Source organism: Zosterops lateralis (genome assembly GCF_965231275.1).
Source record: "Zosterops lateralis genome assembly, chromosome: 2".
NCBI lineage: Eukaryota > Metazoa > Chordata > Aves > Passeriformes > Zosteropidae > Zosterops > Zosterops lateralis.
This window is the reverse complement of record NC_139763.1, coordinates 84,173,613-84,193,556: the sequence shown is the minus strand read 5'-3', so window position 1 is coordinate 84,193,556 and position 19,944 is coordinate 84,173,613. Positions and strand designations below refer to the sequence as shown.

At 39.3% G+C, this 19,944-nt stretch overlaps 1 protein-coding gene across 1 annotated transcript; it reads right to left on the bottom strand.

Moving 5' to 3' along the window:
* Positions 1 to 1,121: 1,121 nt before the first annotated feature.
* CCDC83 (coiled-coil domain containing 83) lies at positions 1,122 to 19,405 on the bottom strand. The gene is given in 11 exon segments (XM_083855198.1): positions 1,122 to 1,900; positions 2,941 to 3,095; positions 4,590 to 4,669; positions 5,706 to 5,827; positions 8,491 to 8,559; positions 9,712 to 9,803; positions 12,575 to 12,742; positions 13,347 to 13,395; positions 13,399 to 13,515; positions 16,172 to 16,256; positions 18,791 to 19,405. Coding segments are annotated over 11 exon segments (1,209 nt in total). The 5' UTR covers positions 18,877 to 19,405; the 3' UTR covers positions 1,122 to 1,714.
* Positions 19,406 to 19,944: the final 539 nt, after the last annotated feature.

Sequence of the window (19,944 nt, the reverse complement as noted above, 5' to 3'; positions counted from 1 at the left end):
CTGAAGACCAGCTTTCTCCATATGAAAGCCTCACAGTGGCCTTAATGCTAATCCTGTAGAAATCGAGGGGATTTGGGACACTTCACTAAATATGTTTTGCTGCAGGCTGTTGCTTCTGGCCTGTGCAGGCTGCCCGTGGCTTGTACCCTAATTAGCATGTTTGGGATTTCTTTTTAACTCCCTCACACCCACACAGGCTGTTATGGGAAAAGGCTAAACTGACTGGAGGAGGGAAGGTTCTATTTTTCCAAGGTGCAGGTTGATGTCCTGCCATACGTCCTGCACACGGTGTTGTGCATTATGGGCATAAGCCAAGAGAAGGCTAGAGATGGCCCTACCTTCACACCACCAGAAAATGTAAATCCCCTCTGGGGAGTGGTGGGAAGGAGGAGAGGCCTTTCTCTAACACAAAAACCATTCAGCATAAGCCACATTCTAATTCTGCATCTGAAGGAGAAGCTAAACTAATCACTGAGCAGAACTAATCTCCCTTTCAAGTCAGCCATTTCATGGGGCTTGTGCTGCACTCAGAGCAAGGCAGGGGAGCCGAGGGGAGGCTTCTGTTGGGCTGCAGACACAGCAGGGCTGCCCAAGTGCAGATCCCCCTTCCCTGGACACTCAAGGGATAGGAATTGGCTCAGCCTTTGCAGTAACTCCATTAGGTTACAGCAGGAGCATGTCCAAACTCACTTGGCTGTTCACCACGTGGCAGAGAAATGAGAGTCAGTGTGAGGAGGAGTCTGCCACGTTCACCTGTCTGCCTGTGATCCCAGCATCGGAGGAGCTGGGTCAGTGGAGCCCAGAGACCAGTGGGACTCACCTGCTGGGCAGGAATAGCTGAGTGTGCTTGGAAAACCAGAAGTGTTTGCACTGACGTACAGATACACTGAGATACTGCACAGAGATACAGGTTGTTTAAAACATAAGTTTTTAAAAAGCTTTATTCCAAACAGCTGATTATCCTGTCAAGGGTTTAAATCAGATTATTCAATGCTGTCACAAGTTTCTAATGAGGACATGCATGGGTCAGAGCCTACATATGGGCAGGATCTGTTGGGTGCTGCTGAGAGGGTGTCCAGAGGGAACCCCCCACCACTGCATCAATGCACTAAGACACATGTTCAAAGAGACCAGCCACAAACCAAGGATATGGGTTTACACAATTCTAAACAAACAAAATATTTAAGACCTTAGTAAGTTTTAGGATGGTTTTAAATTGGTTTAAAATTAATTTTTGTTTATTTCAATGTATTTAGGTAGGGGTCTCGTGGAGACAGATAAAAAAGCATTCAAACACTCAATTTATAGCAATAGTTGAATTATGCTTGCATAAATTAATTCTGCTTTAGCAGAGCATTAAGTATTTTGTAACAGTTCTGTGTTATATGGGAGCTTGCATTTACCCGTTCACTGTCTGATCAAGAGGGAGTTCCACATCTGCAAGTGGAGACCACACAAACTAAATATTAGCTCAGACCTAGTTGTATGTGCTGCTACGTGGACTGAATACCCCAAAAAGTGCACAAGACCTCTCTCAGTGGTGAGGAAAGGAACCTTTCAATTAGCCTCTGCACACAGACATACCTCTCATGAAACTTGTAACCATGATTCAGGCACTCTAAAATAGTTTCCTCAAAGCCCCATGCCACACAGAAGAGAGCAAATATTTAATTAATTGAGAATGTTACATTTCTGTGTCAAGAGCACAGCTTGGCTAGTTTTCATCAACATTTTCGTTAAATAAGGCCTTGATCATCTCAGCTGTGATATGCCCATCTGATTCACCAGTGCCGTCCTCTTCTCTGTAGCTCCAGCTTGGTATTTCTTCTGCCTTACAAGTAGGCACAGCTTTTCCAATCACATGCAGCTTTCTCTTCAGGGGCCCCAGTTTTGAGTATGCCTTAAGAAGAAAGAATACATTTCCTCTGCAATTTTGTAGGAAAACAACCATTCTTAAAAACAAACAAACAAAAAAAAACCCAACAAAAAAACCCAACAACACAAAAAAACCCCAGCAACTTTTCTTTTTAAAGCAACTGTAGAGATGCTGCCCTGGCGTTGTGTTTGATAATAGTAATTATGGGCTTCTTTGCAAGCCAACTCATTTTAGGAGGCCACAACCCTGCTGCCTCCTTCTCCTATGTGTTTTCACCAATATCACCTTCTCTAGAAAGCAAATTCTAATCTCAAATCAGTTCTGTGAGAATTAAACTAATCCAACAGCTTGCTCCTGCCAAAAAGATAGAGGTCCAAGCCCAGCCATGTGCTTCTGCCACATCTGCACTGGCTCAGGTCTTCTCCAAACCTCTGAGTCTACTTGGTCGACCAACCCAGCAGAAACTAATTCAGAGGGAGAAAGAAAAGGAAAGTTTTTCTGCTGTGTTAGAGTCAATCATCTATAGGAAAGGCCAACGTGCACTGTTTTCTCAACCCTGTATTTTGAACCTAGGAACACTTCATCCTAACTTTCTGTTGAAGGAATATTGATCCTTTACTGCTGCTGTGCAACAGATTCCAAAGGGCCAGTCCATTACTGTTCAAGCAAAGTAATCTGGTTTTAGGTGACATTCAGAATTTTTTCTAGGGGAATTTCATCCTGACACTCCCTGGGATGATTCCTAGGACACCATTCAATTGCCAAAGCATGTGCCTCATGGTACCAGAGATGCCCAGAGGTATCCAAACATGCCCGTGAGGCTGGTCCACAGGACACAGAACCTGTGCTCTCTTGGCCCAGCACCTGAAGGACATGGAATCACCTAACTCACCTAAACAGCACCAGAGGACTACAAGACTACAACCAAGCATCTGAATTGCCCACCAGGTAAAGGACATTGGCTGCCATAACACCATTGGAAACAGAATGGTTCCGACAGTAGCTCATGCTCCACACTGAAAGATGTGTGTGTCAGTGAAAGACCTGATAATTCTAACTCATACCTGGAACTCTTCTTCATCTTCATACGACAAGTTGTCCAGGGCTGGAGTGAAGAATTTTTTCCACAGCTTTTCATCACTGTCTTGAGGCTTCTCATAATCTCTTTTAGAGCCAATCTTTGGAAAGGCACTTCTGAGGCTCTTTCCATCTGTCTTTGCTTTTTAAAGAGAAGAAAAATGAAGTGTATGTAATTGTTAAGCTTTATGGAAGGCAGAATCAGTGCTTGATATGAGCATTGCCTGCAATCTTTAATATGGCTTAGCCCATGTGATGCAAAGAACAGCTTGGTAGCATTTTTAATTGGCAATTCAAGCCAAATGTTCATTTACGTTGGGGTTATGTGTTTTTAGTTAACAGTTTCTGATCAGGACCCAGGAATTGAAATTGATTGGAAGGTGGAACTAATGGATCTGTGGGAGGGAGCAGAGAAAAAAAATGACCTTTTATCAGATCAACTTAAATCCTGTAGAGCCTTGAATAGTTAAAAAGAATAAGAAAGGCAGCAACAAGTATAAACTTCTTCTATAGCCATGTTTGTGTATTTATAGGTACATAAATACAAGTTCCTGAAACACAATTAGTTTACCTATAACACCCCTAAAGAGATCACCTCTGTAGTTGGCCAGTTCTCAGGATGATAGAGGATTCTGGACATGGTCTGCCAAGTTACAGGTTTGCCTGGGACAGTGGCCCAGCTTATTGGAACAAAGCCTTCTCCTCCAGGTAACTATTGCAAAAGTCTAGCAAAGCTTTTCAAAGTAAACATATTTAATACAGAAGTATTTGTCAACATGTTTGCTGGTGCCTGACGGTTTCAAAAGGCCCACCTATGGCTGGGACTGATCAGAACTTCAACAAACTTCTTCATGTGTCCATAACTGTATGACTTCCATTTTTATAACATTTCTCTTTAGTTTTGTATTAAAGAGATATGCTAGAATCATCTTTCTTCTACTTTTTCTCATCCTCTTTCTTCTACTTGCACAAAGATGTAAAATAAAACTTGTGATACTTAAAAATCCACAGAGACTGTCCTAAACAGGTAAGCACAGGCTCATGCTCCTTCTTGCCTAATTGTATATCCTTTCCCTGGGCACACCTACCAGAAGGGATGGAGATTCAGCCCAAAATTCAATACTGTTTGCCAAGATTTTTAGTTCAGGCTGAGCTCCATCTAGCTTCATCTGCTCTTGCTAGGGATTTAGTTATAATTTAACTCTGCTGTATTGGCTGAGTGACTGCAAAGTGCGTGTACAGTTAAAGTGAAAGCCTGCACGGAGTTTAAGAGTGTCCTCTCAGGGACAAGCTGTAATGAAGTTACATGGATCAGTAAAGAACTGATTAAGATATGATTCATATCTTCATAAAAGATGGCCAATCCTGTAAACTGCATTCCAGGGTAGCTCTAGATGTGTAATTACATTCCACAATCTGAAACCAATTTCAATTTAAAAACTGTATTACAGATAGATTGTGATTTTGTCTCCTTATGCAAATTACAATCTATCGTGGCTGTGGTAGCTGCAATCAAGAGGAAAGTAAGGTGTTCACCATGTCAAACAGGTAGTTTGATTAAAAAGTTTCAGAAATAAAAAGTCTGTAAATGTTCAGTAACTTATCAAGTCTTATAAGCTGCTGCTATTTGCATTACCTGCATATTCTCTGCTTTCCCTTTTCACTTCATCCTTAGAAAGTTCTTGCAAACCAGCTCCCTTTGTAAGAAACAAATGCCTATGGAGTAAAAAATATAAAGTGAAACCCATAATAGGGGTCTGAATTTTCTTTGTGAACTGTCCTGTGCAAGGATTTGGGGTGAGGGGGAGGCCACCCTTTCTGAGAACCACTGCTGCTTAACCACAAAGGCAGAATAGCGCAATAGTTCAAAAATGCAATGGAGGCAGCCAGGTAGCTTAGTGGCTAATAAGCTGCTCTTTTTTACTCTTAGTGCTTTAGTTCAACTATGTCCATGAGACTAAAAGAAAACAAATGTTATAGTCTCCAGTCAGTCCAAGATTCAGACCACAGCTGGCAGCTCTCACTTCAAAGAAATGCAAAGTTGGGAAAGGAGAGAAAAATGGTCACTTCTTAACATCTGGAACTTTTTGTGCAATATGGCTAAAATCACTGAGCTGGGACTGGAAACTGAAGATGGATCTCTCACATTGTTGCATTGTGCTTTTGATACCATTAGTGTTGACATTTTGTAGCTAAATTAATCTTTCTCTAGGGAAAAAGTTAAATGGTTTCAATACAAAAGCAGCTAATACTACAGACACCTCTGCAGACAGACATTTCCCAAAGTCTCTTCCTTTCTCAGCGTCAGGTCATTTGTGTCACTCAAGATTGCAAACCCCCTATATCTGCAATTTAATCCTCACATCCTTAAACATTTTGTGAACAGTAAAGGAAAAATCTGTTATTCAGCACTTAGTCTGAAAAGCTGAGGCTGAGACCATCTAATTGCAACAGAAAGAAATTATTTCCAAGCCTCAGTGATATAAAGCAAGTGGTGCTAGGTCTTAGTAGATTAATTAAGGACCCAGTTTCTTCCCTGAAATTTGGTACTTGGGAAGTCACAGTGTTATGGACATCCTTCAGAGATACTACTCCCATGTATAACTCAGTCAAATCCCATCTTCATCCATCTCAACTAGGAAACTACCTTGGCTTTTATGTGGGAGAGGTCAAATAGCTCTAGAGGCAGACAAGAGCATTATCTTGAAAAAAAAAATTAATCACTTTTGAGTCCATAAAAGGATTATTTTACCCTGATGCTTGTAAATGCTGAAGTTTGATATCAATCAGTTTTGCCACTAAAGTGGTATTTTCTTCTTCCAGGAGCTGGACAGCAGCTCTCAAATCCACTTCTTCCTTTCGGTAGATCTTCACCTTTTGACAATTAGAAAAAGAATAAAAAAAGTCTTAGAATTTTGGAAAGATTTGATAGCAACTACTTTATCAGCACATACCTAGAAAAAATGCAGCCGTATCAGCAAGATTTTACATTTGGAGGGGAAACATGGTGATACACTTTCAGTCTAAGGGAAGGTCTCTCTGATTCTTTCACACCTTTATTAGAGACTCTTTACTGTCACAGCCCATGTGTGTCAGTCACAGCCACACATTTGGACAACCCTGACAGAAAAACCTTTTTGTGTAGTCAAACAAGTCTGCTAGACAGGAGCTCTGGATTTTTCTTTTGTGCTTTCACACTGGAGCTTTGAGAGCAGAAAAGCTTCTTTGCAGTAAAGTCAGGGTCTTGCTCAGCAAGTGTTGTTTTCCTAATTCCTTCTTATACACAAAACCTTCTTACCCAGAATTAGTGAAGTTTTCAGTCCAAGTTACCGCAATGTTTCTTCATGCAGAGGGTGGCTGGGCTCTGGAACAGGCTCCCCAGAGAAAGAGTTACAGCTCCAAGGCTGACAGAGCTCAAGGAGCATTCTGACAACATTCTCAGGCACATGTTGGGGCTTTGCGGGACCAGGAGTTGGACTCAATGATCCTTGTGGGCCCCTTCCAGCTCAGGGTGTTCTATGGTTCTGTGACATTGGATAAGTCCCAGGTGCTTCTTGCTTTTAGACTGGTAATTAATTGCCCCTTATCACTGTGGAGTTATACTGACCAAAGGATGCCAGTTATCCAGTTCCCACAATTCCTCCCACTTGTGCTGAAATACAAGCAAGTTCTTACCCCCTTCACTGGGGAGGGGAATGTACGTTGGGAAAGAGACCTTCCCAGAATCTCAGCCATATGCACATGTTTAACAGAAGTACCAAGTGATCTGAAAGCAACCATTCTCATCAAAACCAAATTAACCCAGCTATAATCATCCAAATTTGCAGTTAAAACTAGTTCCAACTTCTCCCAAGGATTAAAAAGGTGAAAATGACTGGAAATTAACCAGTAACAGGATGTGGCTTGGCACAGTGAGGTGATGCAGCTTTGCACCATCTTGGTGTGACACAGTAACCATGGAAAAATGTGATTGAAGTCTCCAAATCTGTTTAATTTCAGAGGTAACTAATCTAGAGCTATTTTGGTAAGTCATTTTTCAGTTCAGTGGCCAATTTGAAAAAAAAAAAAAATTGAACTGAGACAAAACCAATTTTTTTGGTTTATCTCCCCCAGAGGAAATACTGAAAGAGTCTGTCAGCTACATATAAACATTAGTCTGAGAGAAAATATTTCATCCATGTAAGAAAAGCAGAGAAAATGAATGGGTGAATTCAGAGGACTGGAGAAGTTAGTGATAATAGTTTTGTTTTCCCCCAAAATTCAAAGCACTAATTCATAACATAGGAAAGTAGCAACATAGGAAAGTAATTCATAACATAGGAAACTTCTAGTTGAGAGGAAAGAAATCCAAATCCCTGAGCTCTGAGGTGAGGGCCTGTCAGGACATAAGAGTATTCCAAAGTGCTCTCTTGTTGGCATTGCTAATGTGTATAAGAACTGTAAGTGTTCAGTGAGACAAGGAGAAGGGAAGAGAATCCATTCTCATTCAGTGATGGGATGTGTAGATTTGAGCTCCTGTTTGTTTATACAGGATAAAACATCATTTTTTTCCCATTTCTTTTCCCTACCCTCATTGCTTCAGAACCTGTGGTTTGGACACCCTCCCTGGAAAGTTAAAAATGCATGCTCAGAGCTCATTAAGGAGAAGAAGGAAAGCTGTGTCCCTGCATACTGGCAAGTACCTTAAATTAGTAACTAAAATGAAGAAACCTCTGCCAGGTTTGTTGATGTGGCATGGAAAAGTAAGAAGTACATTTATTAACTCCCTGAAAGGTTTTGCTCAGTTCTTAACTGCGAGGCTATAAAAGTGAGGGAAGGCATTTTACCCACAAATCTCATGCTTAGATTTGATTGAAACAAAGAACCTATATTGACTGGAAAAAATAAAATCAAAATTTCACCATGGAAAAAATTAGTTTCCTAAATCTGGCTCATAAAAAATTTTTCTTGTCAAGAAAATTACAGCTATCTAATATATAGCTCTAAATTGTCATTAAAGGACAGTATAAAAGCTATCAAGCAATTAATTACAAGTATATAAGATTTTGATTTTCCTCTCTTCAGTGCAGAGTCCCCATGGTTTCTTTATGACCTTCCATTTAATGTTGCCTCAAGCCATGTCTGCAGACAACATTTCCAACATCCATATGCATTTTCTTCCAATACAGCAGCACTAGAATTTCAGTGCAATTCAAACCTCCCCTCTTCAGCTACTTACCTGGTTGATCCTTTACACTTTATAGCCTCCCAATCTCCACAGAGGAAAATACTCAATTGTATGGAACATTGTAGTCCTTCATGCAACAGCTTGGGCAGGAAAGGGGGTCCTCCATTTGTGAAAGCAGATGTTCACATCCTACCTTTATTCACCACATTGCACTGTTTGCTGACAAAGATTATAGATTAATTACTGGGAAATTGCTCTCCTTTGCCAGCTGAAGTCTCCCGAGGCCCATGACTGGAAACAGTTCTGACCGTGGCCATGGCATTTCCAGCATAAACCACCACGATAAACTGCAGGCAAGTGATCCTCTTACCTCTTCCTTGAGCCACTGGTTCTCTTCAATCTCTCGCCGACAGTCTCTGTCTAAGTATCCCACAGCTTTCTGAGGAAACACCATTTAAGATCATCTCATCTGAGTGAGAGCAGAACTTTGACAGTCCTGCATACTATAAAGAAGAACCTTCTGCTCTTTAGCAGGAAATAATTAAGAAACATCCACACAACAGACTGTAGCATCCCCTGAGGGATTACAAAGGGATTTAGTTCACAAGGCCAGATGTTTCTCCTCTATCATCCTGCCTAGAGCAGATTATATGTCAAGCAATTTACCAATATTTTTTGATTTTCATATTAAAATAGGACATTTTCCCTTTATGCCTAACAAATTCTTTTCTGTACCCAGTGCTCAAATCTTACTGCTTTCAGAAAATCAAACGTTCAGCTATTAAGAACCCTAAATAAAATCCCAAATGAGTGACCTAAGCATGCAGAGGCCTGTGCTAATGAGCTGAGGCTACAATTTAATCATTGATGTCAGTAAAGTGGAAAGGAAGAACTGGGAGGGAAGATGCCTCTGTAGATCACCATAAACACAGTCCTCTGGATTATGTTCTCACATGACTGGAAATTCCAGCATTGAAGTCAGGAAATTTAAACACCTAATGGGCCTAATGTTTTGTACTGAAGTATGCTTCGCATTTTGTGAAAGTAAGAAGTTGTCACTAGAGCTGTTGGAAACCATGTTTTCAAATCAGAGCTGGCAGAGATGACAAAAACCAATAGTGCATCAATAAACCTACATTTTCCTGAGACTGCACTATTGTGCCATTTTAAAAACATTGTATTTTACAAGTACAGTGAAACCTTTTTTTCTTCCGAATTGATTCATATTTTCATGCAATCTTTTTGTATGTTACTGCTTTTTGAAGTCTGTGCGAAAGTCAAAATCAAGGCTATGGCAAAAGCCACGTGTTCTCAAACAAGCCTTGTCAGTGCACGGTGCCCCAGTTTCCCGTGCCTTGCCTGTAAAATGCCCTCACCTCTACCCACTGTTATTCTGATGGAAGAAAAAAAAAGGTATATGTATGTATAGGAATAACCAAATCCATGTGTACCAAGATTTACAGCTTATTTTACTCTCAATTTATTAGAAAAGTTCGAAGTCTTAATATGAGTTAAAATAATTAATAATGCAGGGTGCATGTCTCCCAACTATAACGGAGTTAGCAGTTTTTTAAAAAAGCAAAAAGAATACCTTAAGAGCTTCTTCACTGAGTAACTTCATGTGCTTGTCAAACCGTTTCTGATTTTCTTCTCTCACAGCCTTCAAAGCTTCTCTAAAATGTTCTTCAAAACAAAACACCGGGAAATCAGAAATCATTATTTGACATCAGTATTTCCTGATAACAGATAGATAACTGGCATATCATTACTAAATTGGAACTTATCAGAGAGTGTCACCTGCATAGATGCTCCATTGTAAAGAATTCAAATATCCTCTACAGAAATTGTCCTTCTAAACTCAAAGAACAGCAGTGTTAACTACAAAACTAGAAACTGGAAGTGGCTTATACATTTCTGTTGACAACTGCAACAGCTGAGCAATTCACTGCTAACTGAGCAGTGAGCTAAGAAATTCTCTGCTAAAACATTGACATCCTAACATTAAATTTTGTCTCTATCAGTAGCAGAGCTCCTGGAGCCATGTGAGAGATTTGCTTAGAAATTTGCTTATTTTTTGATATAGAAGCATATTGGATTACCCTACCCATGTGACATTTTTTCAGATAGTTATTATAACGTGCCTAATAAATTTTCTGACCTATCTAAGGCTCTAAGATTCTAATTTGACAACAGGACAAAATGGAGAATGTGGCAATTGCCACAATGATTTACTTCTATCATTACTTGTAGTCATTATTTAGAAAGTGTATCTTATATTGAACTGAATAGGTTTGACTTCATGTTCTAGTCACTTGCTATTTAATTATTGCATCCTTCCTTTTAGTTCTTTTTTTGTTCTTCTGAATAGCCCACTTCTGCTTGATATTTCCTCCTTTTGAAGGAATGAATGAGATTGTAGTAATTTTCTTTGAAGGAAGGCACTGCATGCTTGTTCCAAAGGGTTGAAATTCAATCTTTCACTGCACTTCTGGTACAGACAACCTATTTCTGATCTGGCTGTAAATGAATATCTGCTCATGGATGGACTGTGGAGTCAAAGGCAGTCAAATATGAAAGGTGCATTAGTTGTGCATTAATTATTAATTTAACACTGTGGAAGCTGGACTCCACCATCTGTATTTGGCAGAATGAAAAGGAAGTACTTCCATACTATAACAAATTCACTCTTTCATTATTTCAGACAGCTAAATAACCTGAGATGTACTTGGAGAATGAAAAAGGAGAAACTGTATGTCTGAACAGTTCCTAAAGAGGCTAGCTTTCCTAATCCTCTCACTGCAATAATGTTTTCCCCACAGTCATCTGAATGTGTGGCTCTCTTTTGCTTCCTCTCCTCTCCAGGTGCTTTGTTTTAAAATGTCACCACCTGACAACATGAACTGTGCCAGTTTCAAGCCCTTCAGTGGTACAACGCAGAGACAGAAACATGTTCACCTATGCTTATTCTCTAAGCCTGTTATACATTCAAGGTGTGAACAAGCCCAATTTGTTGCTGCCTTGCTCTGAAAGCTTGTTAGATTTCTGCTGGAAGGCTGTAGTCCCCAGACATTTTCTAGGTTCAGTTTTAGAGAGTTAAGCAAAATAGTGTGGCAATCATCCAGTACTGGTAGCATCATTTTCCAGTATGTTATATAGGCCACTTACATATGTACCACTGCAACATGACTTTCAATAAATACACTTCTGTTGGACCATGAATTTTTGTTAAACCATGACATTCTGTACCCTGTGATATGCAGGAGATCAGACTGCCTGTCCCTAATGGCATTCTATATAAAAGCCTGTTCTCTTTTTCATTTCATATTTCAGCAGCTATATAGCAAAGTTTTAAATCAATTAAGATCACAGAAAATGGATCATGAAAAAACCCCAACCTCTCCCGAATACAGACGTGGATATCTGACAAGCTATCTGGAAATGTAGAAACCACAGAGCAGATCTTAATGTTGGTAAAATACGTTTTGAGAGACAAGAAGATAGCTGGCTGGCTCTTATTCACAGTGGCTGATGCCTGGTAATGGCTGGCACAGAATATACAGAGACCCTTAGAGCAGTGTCACTGCCTGTTACTACCAGCTGCTTGGCTGCGCTCACGCATACTGAGAGGGACATAAAGAAAGAAAACCAGGACATCCTTCTCCTGTTGGAAGCATGAGTTATGTAACAGCAAAATATTTAAATAATTTTAAAATAATGCAGTAATAAAGAAATCTTTGTAAAGCACTCAGCACAATATATAAGCTGTCAGATCAATTGCACTGCTGTGACAGTGCTGAAACAGTTCCCGGTGTGTGTCTGTGTCAGCTTTGCAGGGCCTCACACTGCGTAACCAGGAGGAAAGGTCCAGACCACCGGCTAAAGAGCTCCCTCTAGTCCTGCATGTAAACCACTGTGCTCCGTAGGAAAGACTGCTCTAAGAATGAGCTCATACCACTTTCCTGTCAAAGGAGCTTTCAATATGTGAAATGCTTGTAGATGATGAGAAGTAACAGCAGCAGAGTCAACATTTTCAAGTATGACTGCTAAGGGAGCCCTCTGTGTAGGTGACCTAAATATGCGTAGACTTATTTTTACAAAAAACTACTGTCCCTCTCAGTAACATTTTTTTTTTAAATGGGTTGCCTGTATTTTACAAGAAAACCATCAAAGGACCAGCTTATCAGTTTCTTTAAGTGTCATAATTTCTGTAAACTTTATCAACTTCTTTAATAAAGGAACTTTTACAGAGAGAGAGAGAAAGAAAGAAAGGGAGTTCTTACATTTTTCAGGATTATGCAGCCCATCTCAGGTGCACTTAGAAAAGTTCATGCAAATTACTAGAAAAGTTGATACAAGTTACTAGAACTTGACCTGAAATTAATTTTATCATTTAATTTCTGCAAGCAATATGCAAAGACTCTGTAAGTCTTGCATTACACCAGCTGTAAACTGACCTTCAGTTCTTTCAAGTTCAGATTTGATGTCCGCAATGTCTTTTTCCAGACTGCTAATCTTTTCCGCGTGTATTTGACTTCCAACATTTTTGTACTCCAACCAATAATCTCTCTCACGCTGCTTTTCTGAAATTTTTTTCTCAGTTTCTTCAATTTTGGAGCGCAGATCTATTAAAATAAGAACATCAAAAGACAAGTTCATTTCTGATTTCTTGAACTGGTAATTCTTACAATGTCAACTTCTTTAGGAAAGGCACTTTCACAGGGAATGGAAAAGGAAGGGGGATTCCTGATAGCCTTACATAGTTTCAAGGGCCACCATCATTGCTGAAAACAATTGATCTTGATCTTGTTTATCCAAGGAGAGACAACAGTTCTCACCAAAAGGTTGTAACCAAGGTCACGTGTCTCCCACAGAGAATCACAGGGATGGCAGCCAGAATTTTCAACACTCAAAACTGCTTTTTTTTCTGCATCGATAATTTTATTTTTAATCTTCAGTAGAGCCAGTGCTTAAGACCTTCATGAGTTTCAAAAAAGAGGAAGTCTCTGTACTTGCACAATACTATACATCACTTGGAAGAGATAGATTGATTTGTAAGGCCTCCACAATCTCATACTAAATTGAGAGAGCTCAGTTTCGGGAGAGGAAAGATTTTATACAACAAAGAAGTTGAATCCCTCCTTAAATTGAAAAACAACAACAACAACACCACGTACTCCATCCCAAGCATGTAAACTGCAAACCACATTTCCCCAACTCACAACATACCCTGAAGAAGCTTTTCCTTGTCCTTCACAAACTGAAAAACTGCTTTCAATTACTTTTCCACATCATCCCTGGTTACAACTTCCTTCTCATCTCGTTTTTTCTCCTTTTCCTCTATTCGCTTTACTAAACGCCTGATGAGCACCTTCTGTTCTTCCTTCAGAACAACATTCTAAGAAAGAAGACACAGCTGATATTAAAATGTTTTCAAAGTGACAAATTTAAGTTAAAAAAGTAAAATCTAGCCTAGTGCCATATGAAATGCAAGAACACCCAGCTAAACACCTGCTCTTCATATTCTGAAAGATTAGAGCAAAATGGAGCTCAAAGCACTGTCAAAACATGATTAAATTAAAACAATAGCACTTCACCCATGCCTTAAAGTACCCTGCTCAATCTAAAATGTGGAGTCCTTGAAAGACCATGAACCAGCAGTGAATTGGGGGAATAACTATAGAAAGATAGCTGGGGGTAAAATTAGAGGAAACTGGCAAGTTGTATTTACATCCTAACAGAAGTTGTAGTGCTACAGAAATTATAGGGTAAAATGCAGCTGCTACTCTCTGAATGGAATGCAGTTGGGATGCTCAAAACCTATTCCATGATGATTCCCCACAATCTGCAACCACAGCTCCTGCTAAGAGGGATGGAACAGAGGGTGGAACCAAGTGGGGACACTGTGGCCAGGCTGCATAATAGAAATCCTTGCAGGGAGGGGAACTCAACGGCACTCCTTAGCTGACAAACCACACAGCACCTGTCAGCCAGGGGAGAGAGGAGAACATGAATGACCTGAGTCACTCAAGCACCACCCAAGCATAAAGAAATAGTATAAAAGGAAGTTAGGAATGGGGAGAAGTTTGGGAAGCCCATCATAACTCCTGGGATCAGTCATGAGGCTGAACATGTCTTCTCCCCCATAGGGACACCCTGGGTTATAACCAGGCACGGAATACTTTCACTGGGGATTCGAGCTTGTCTGTGCATTGCTTTCAATACGTTTTTGCAGGGAGATACTATCACTGAAAATCCTCAAACCTCAATCTGTCACAACTTTATGTTAACAAAGAGCATCATTGCATAAACTGTCAGTGTGAGTCCTTCACGGGCACTGGCCATCAGTAACACACCCAAGCTGGGGAGACCCACTGAGGGGTCCTAAAGTGGGGACATCCACTGAGGGCTCTCCCTAATGCTGCTGCTCTGTGTTCTTGAACAAGGCAGTCAAACCACCCTCTGATCCAGCAGTATAATCACAAGAGACATAAGATCCAACAATAATCATAAAAGCCTTCAGATGCCTGCAGGAAGAAGAGCAATTGCCACTTCCAGTGACAGTCAAGCACAAATGAAACACCATCCTGGCTTCAAGACTGAAAGAAGTACCATAGAAAGCTAAACAGATGGATGCTTATAAAAGCAGGGCAAGCATCAGCCTGGGAAGGACAGAGAGAGGTTTCAATGTTTCACTGCTATCAAGTGCAGCTGCAACAGGACCCAGAATAAGGATTTTTTAGCACTTTCAATTTATTTCAATAGGTGATACTCTAATATCAATTTTCAAAGTTCTCTGCTCACAGTTATCAGATGCCATATTATGGTTGTTTATATATAGCTCATATGCATGGTTCTTTAAAGTGTCATTCAGGTGTGATCAGTAGTTATACAACCTTCTTCTAAAAATTACCCAAAACAATTCTTAATCCATGAGGAAGTGTGTCTTCATCAATCAGTGCTAGAAATCACAGCTAGTAAATAGCATGATGGTCTTCCTTCTTTACTCAATTTTTACTGTAACTAAGCTTGAAGCAATAAGTAGATTCTCACAGAAACCTGTGCAATTCTATTACTTTAGAAGCAATTCAAAGAAGGTCAGCAATTCCCAGTGTTTGGTTATGTCTGCTAATACTATTGACAAAAATGAAATTTATACCATTTATTCTTCACGCATTGAAATACTGAAGAATATTTGTAGGATTGGTTAGAAGGCATTTCTGAATGTACTGCAGGAAAGGTATCTACTGAAAAGGGGCTTGCTGTCCTGTGCTTGCTGCAGAGGAAGATGCCAAAACAGGGCAACAAAGTTTATAAAAAGACTAGAGCACAAATGTGATGTGGAGCAGCTAAGGATGTTTAGTCTGGAGAAAAGGAGGCTCAGGTGGCACCTTAGCTCTCTCTACAACCACCTGGAATGACTTTATAGCCAGGTTGGTCTCTCCTCCCAGGTAACAAGTAACAGGGCAAGAGGAAAAGGAAATTGTGCCAGGTTTAGATTGGATATTAGGGAAAATTTCTTCACTGAAAGGGTGGTAAGGCATTGCAACAGGTTGCCCAGGAAAGTGGTGGAATCACTATCCCTGGAACTGTTCAAAAGACATGTGGATGTGGCACTTGTGGATCTGGTTTAATAATGAACACAATGGTGCTGGGTTAAACAGTTGGACTTGATGATCTGAGAAGTCTTTCCCATCCTTAACGATCCTGTGATTCCATGAAATACGTAGGTGGTTATAAGGATCTCTTGTGCATTGGAAAGCACCTGCGCTGAACTCACTTTACCTTACTGCTCTGTCTTATTCTGTAATGTTCTACTCCTGCAGCTTCCTTTGAGCATGTTATATTTAGGACATTTATGCTGTATGTCACATTTAATTCAGATAACACTTTCACTTTCAGCACATAAAGTGACTCACTAACTCTAGTTTCATTGACTGTAACAAATTCACTGAAATAACTAATTTTAATGTATGTAGTATTAGAATGGAAAGAATAAAACTGAATCTGTGAGTAAGAATATCACCAATAAAATTTGTTGCATAGTCACTTACTTTTTTAAGATTTTCTTTGAACTTTTCTTCCAATCCTTTCAGGTGAAACAAAACCCGTTCGATTGCTGCTTCTTTTGCTGCAATGCTATGAAGAGAGAGAGAGTAAAGAAAGAGACAGTCTTACAAAAACATTAGAAAAAGAAATGCTATTTAAGCTAGATTAAATGTAAATACTACCAGAATGTTTATTTTCATATCATATTGCTTGACTCATTTGGGTAAATACCACTGTCTGCTTACTATACATAAAGAAATTATTTCCCATATACATCTGGGCCTGTGTGTTTGGATTTCATACCCCTACAGAGCAGCAGACTCCTGGTTACACTGTTCCTGTGGAGCCTCCTGAGAGGCTGGAGCTGGTTTGTTTGTTCTGCAGGAGGTTTAGCTGACCTGTTACATGGGTCACTTTCAGGACAAGACGATTTGTGCTCCAGAAAATATTACTCATCACCAGCTATAGAGAAAGCCAAGGCAACTCACTCACACATAGGTCAACTGAATCCCAAAGTGAGGAATTCAATGGGATTCAATTATTCTGATGATGTGCTTTGTTAAGCTTCATAAACTACCTTTGTATACCAAGAACTTGGAGCCTTGAAGAATAATTAAGGGAATAGTAGTATGTTCTGTTTGTATACTTTTGTCAAATAATTAGATCACTGATTTCACATTTTCATAGGCTACCTGCATTCCTCTTTGCCACAGCTATAAAATAAACATTTCTTTCTGGTGTTCTCTCCTAGAATGTGAAACACTGGGCTGCAAATGGTGCCTATTTGCAAAATTCTCTGTAATATGTACCTCTGTTCCCAGCATTCATTCACCATATGACCCAATAGAGGCAAGTATTACAATTATCACAAAGTCTTTTATTATTTTAACAGTTCTTCTTCCTTCAGTTTTTAGTTTGAGGATTTGGGTGCTTTTTTGTGGTTTTAGGTGTTTTGTTCCTTCACTATTGCCTTAAGCTATTTTAAAAGATTTTTTTTCCTGGTTAATTTGCTAAGCTTGAATCACTGAATCATGCAAATTGCAGGTTACTAAATTTGCATCCTCTGGTGTCAGTGTGCTCCAAGGTATTCTTCAGGTTTTGTATTAAGTAGAAGGATATTAGATAGAGAGAGACTAGATCAGAGAGATGGGGTATGGTGGTCATGGCCACAGCAAAAGTACATTCTAAGACTGTTGTTCCTAAGAAATGCTAAAACTGAGGACTTTAATGAAAATGCAAAATAATAAACTCCCTAGGAACCGTGCCCATTCTTCAGTGTATGGAAATAAAAAACAGGAATAGAAGTTAAATAAATACTCCACACTTGCTAAATCCTAAAGTGGAATGAGACAGCCATTCACTTGTATGATTATCCACCTTTGATCAGTCAAGTGGTACAGAGAAGTGACAGATTATAGAGGTGAAGAGAAAGAAATGGAGAACAAGAGGGATAGAGAAGAGAGAAAGATAAAACCAGCAAGAAGAATACTTTTTTCCCCTGCTGTTGCTGTAGAAACTACATATTCCATTTCAGTGAAGCACCTATTTCAGTGGAAGACCCTCCAGACAAATGAGTCATTTGCTTGGATATTTGCATATGCATAACAATAATTTTATCAGAAAGTGGTAGGGGTTTTTTTGTTTGTTTTGGGTTTTTTGTTTTTGTTTTTGTTTTTTTGTTTTGTTTTGTTTTCTCAGCCCAGTAATACAGTTTCCATATTCCTTCACATAACAGTTAGTTTCGGACTTTTCAGGTGGTATTTGTTTCTGATATGATTCAGCTAAATCTAGACTATTTCACTATGGAACATTGTACTGTGTGCTCTGTAAAATGAAACAGAAAATCCCACATAAACCCTGTGAACTCATATAGATGTCACTGCAACTATAGGAGCATACTTTTCAGTTTGCTTACTCCATTTCCATTGCTTTTCATTTCCACACCAAGGCACTACTCCTTGCTCCCTAAACACTGATAATTGTTGGATATTGGGTGTTCCTGAGGTATTTCCCATTCAATTTCTATCTCTTAGATAAAAGTCATGAAGCTTACTTTTTCTCCTTTTACTCAAGGAGGGTAATTTACTCAAGAGACTAGAAATCAAGTAAGTTGGACTGGCTTGTAACTGCTTCAGATATTTCCTCCTTGGCTTTTATTTTTCTCTGCTTGATTTTAAGAGACCTTTAATTTATCCATCTCTTACTTTCAAAATAAAACACTTTGTGCTCTGCTCTCAGCTGCACCAAGGAAGACAGCAACCTGTAGGTCCCGAGGTTCTGGCTAGTGACAAGAAACGTTCGCAAACACCAAGGAATCCTAAAAAATACAGTCAAATGTGATCTTCCAACTTCAGCATATGCTGATCAAAAGCTTCCTACTAACAAAAAAAAGTCAGTTTTCTGGTTTTAATTTTTTTTCCCAAGTTATAGACTAATGGCATAAAATTTCTGACCCATTGAATTGCTTTCTTACAGCTACAGTTTAAAAAGTGTACCTTTCTGATGTAGCCTAGAAACCTCAAAACAGTCAGCTCAGGCTCTAAATCGTGTAAGTTGTCTTTGTTATCTGCTTCCTTCGATCACACATTCTAAATGAGTGAAAAGTTAAAATATATTAAACCTACTGATATTCTAGTAAGGCTTCTGGTAAATCCAATTCAGGCTCTTGAACTTGCTCTTCTGGTTTCTTATTTTTCTTGCTCTCTTCCATTTTTTAATTTTTTTTTAATTTTTTTAAATTTTTTTTTTATACTTGTGCTAGAAGTGAAGGAAAAAAGATATAGAGATGAATGATTTACGAAACATTGTGCGTTCACTGGTGTTTATAACTTGTGACAAGCTTGGAACAGTTCTGAAATGAAAAAAAAAAAAGAACAAGTTGTGTTTTTGACAGCAATAATCCTGCCCAGGGGTAGCACTCAGGCCCATGTCTATATATACATATATACACATATACACACATATGTGTGTCTATATATACATCTATATATGTGTATAGATACATATATATATGTAAGGTACACCTGAATAGATACAGTGCTCTCTATCACCAGTTACTCATTGCACCCCTTGCTGCAGGTTGTCTTTTACATTCTTGCAAATCAAACCAGCAGTTGTTCCTTTTCCAGTCCTTTGTTTCGTTATCAGGCTTGTTTTATCAAGTCCACTTGTTCACACGCCTTTCTTTCCCTCTTCTTCTGTTCTCCTAGCACTATGAATATCTCCCTTTCACCACAACTCTGATACCAGTTTTCATTTTCAGGGCTGGAACAAAAGCACTTTCTCAAGGGATATGCATGTCAGCAGCATTCCCTGGGCATGCTGGCCCAGCTACCAACCTCAGAATTCCACTGGCAATGAACAGTTCTGCAATGGAACTGCTGGCATATATTATACAAAATAAAAAATGTCACAAGAAAGGGCACTTATGCAGATCCCTCACTTTTAGCAGTCACATAATCAAATGTCCAAATCAAAATATTTCTATAATAAAGACTGTTTTATTACTGAATGAATAGAAACATTATATATAACCTGTTTTCGTATTAAACTGCTTCTCTGAAATTAAATTCTGAATTTTACAATAATTGCTGAAATTGATAAAAGCTTGTTCTGTGACAAAACACAGAAGATTGGATACTTTTTCCTGTTAAAATGAGCACAAGTAAGCAGGGAAAAAAATTAGTAAAAAGCCACATAAGCAAGCCTGTAAAATCAAGGCAATGAAGTGAAACCAACTATTGACAGATGCACTGTAATCCACACACTGTCCTGTGCC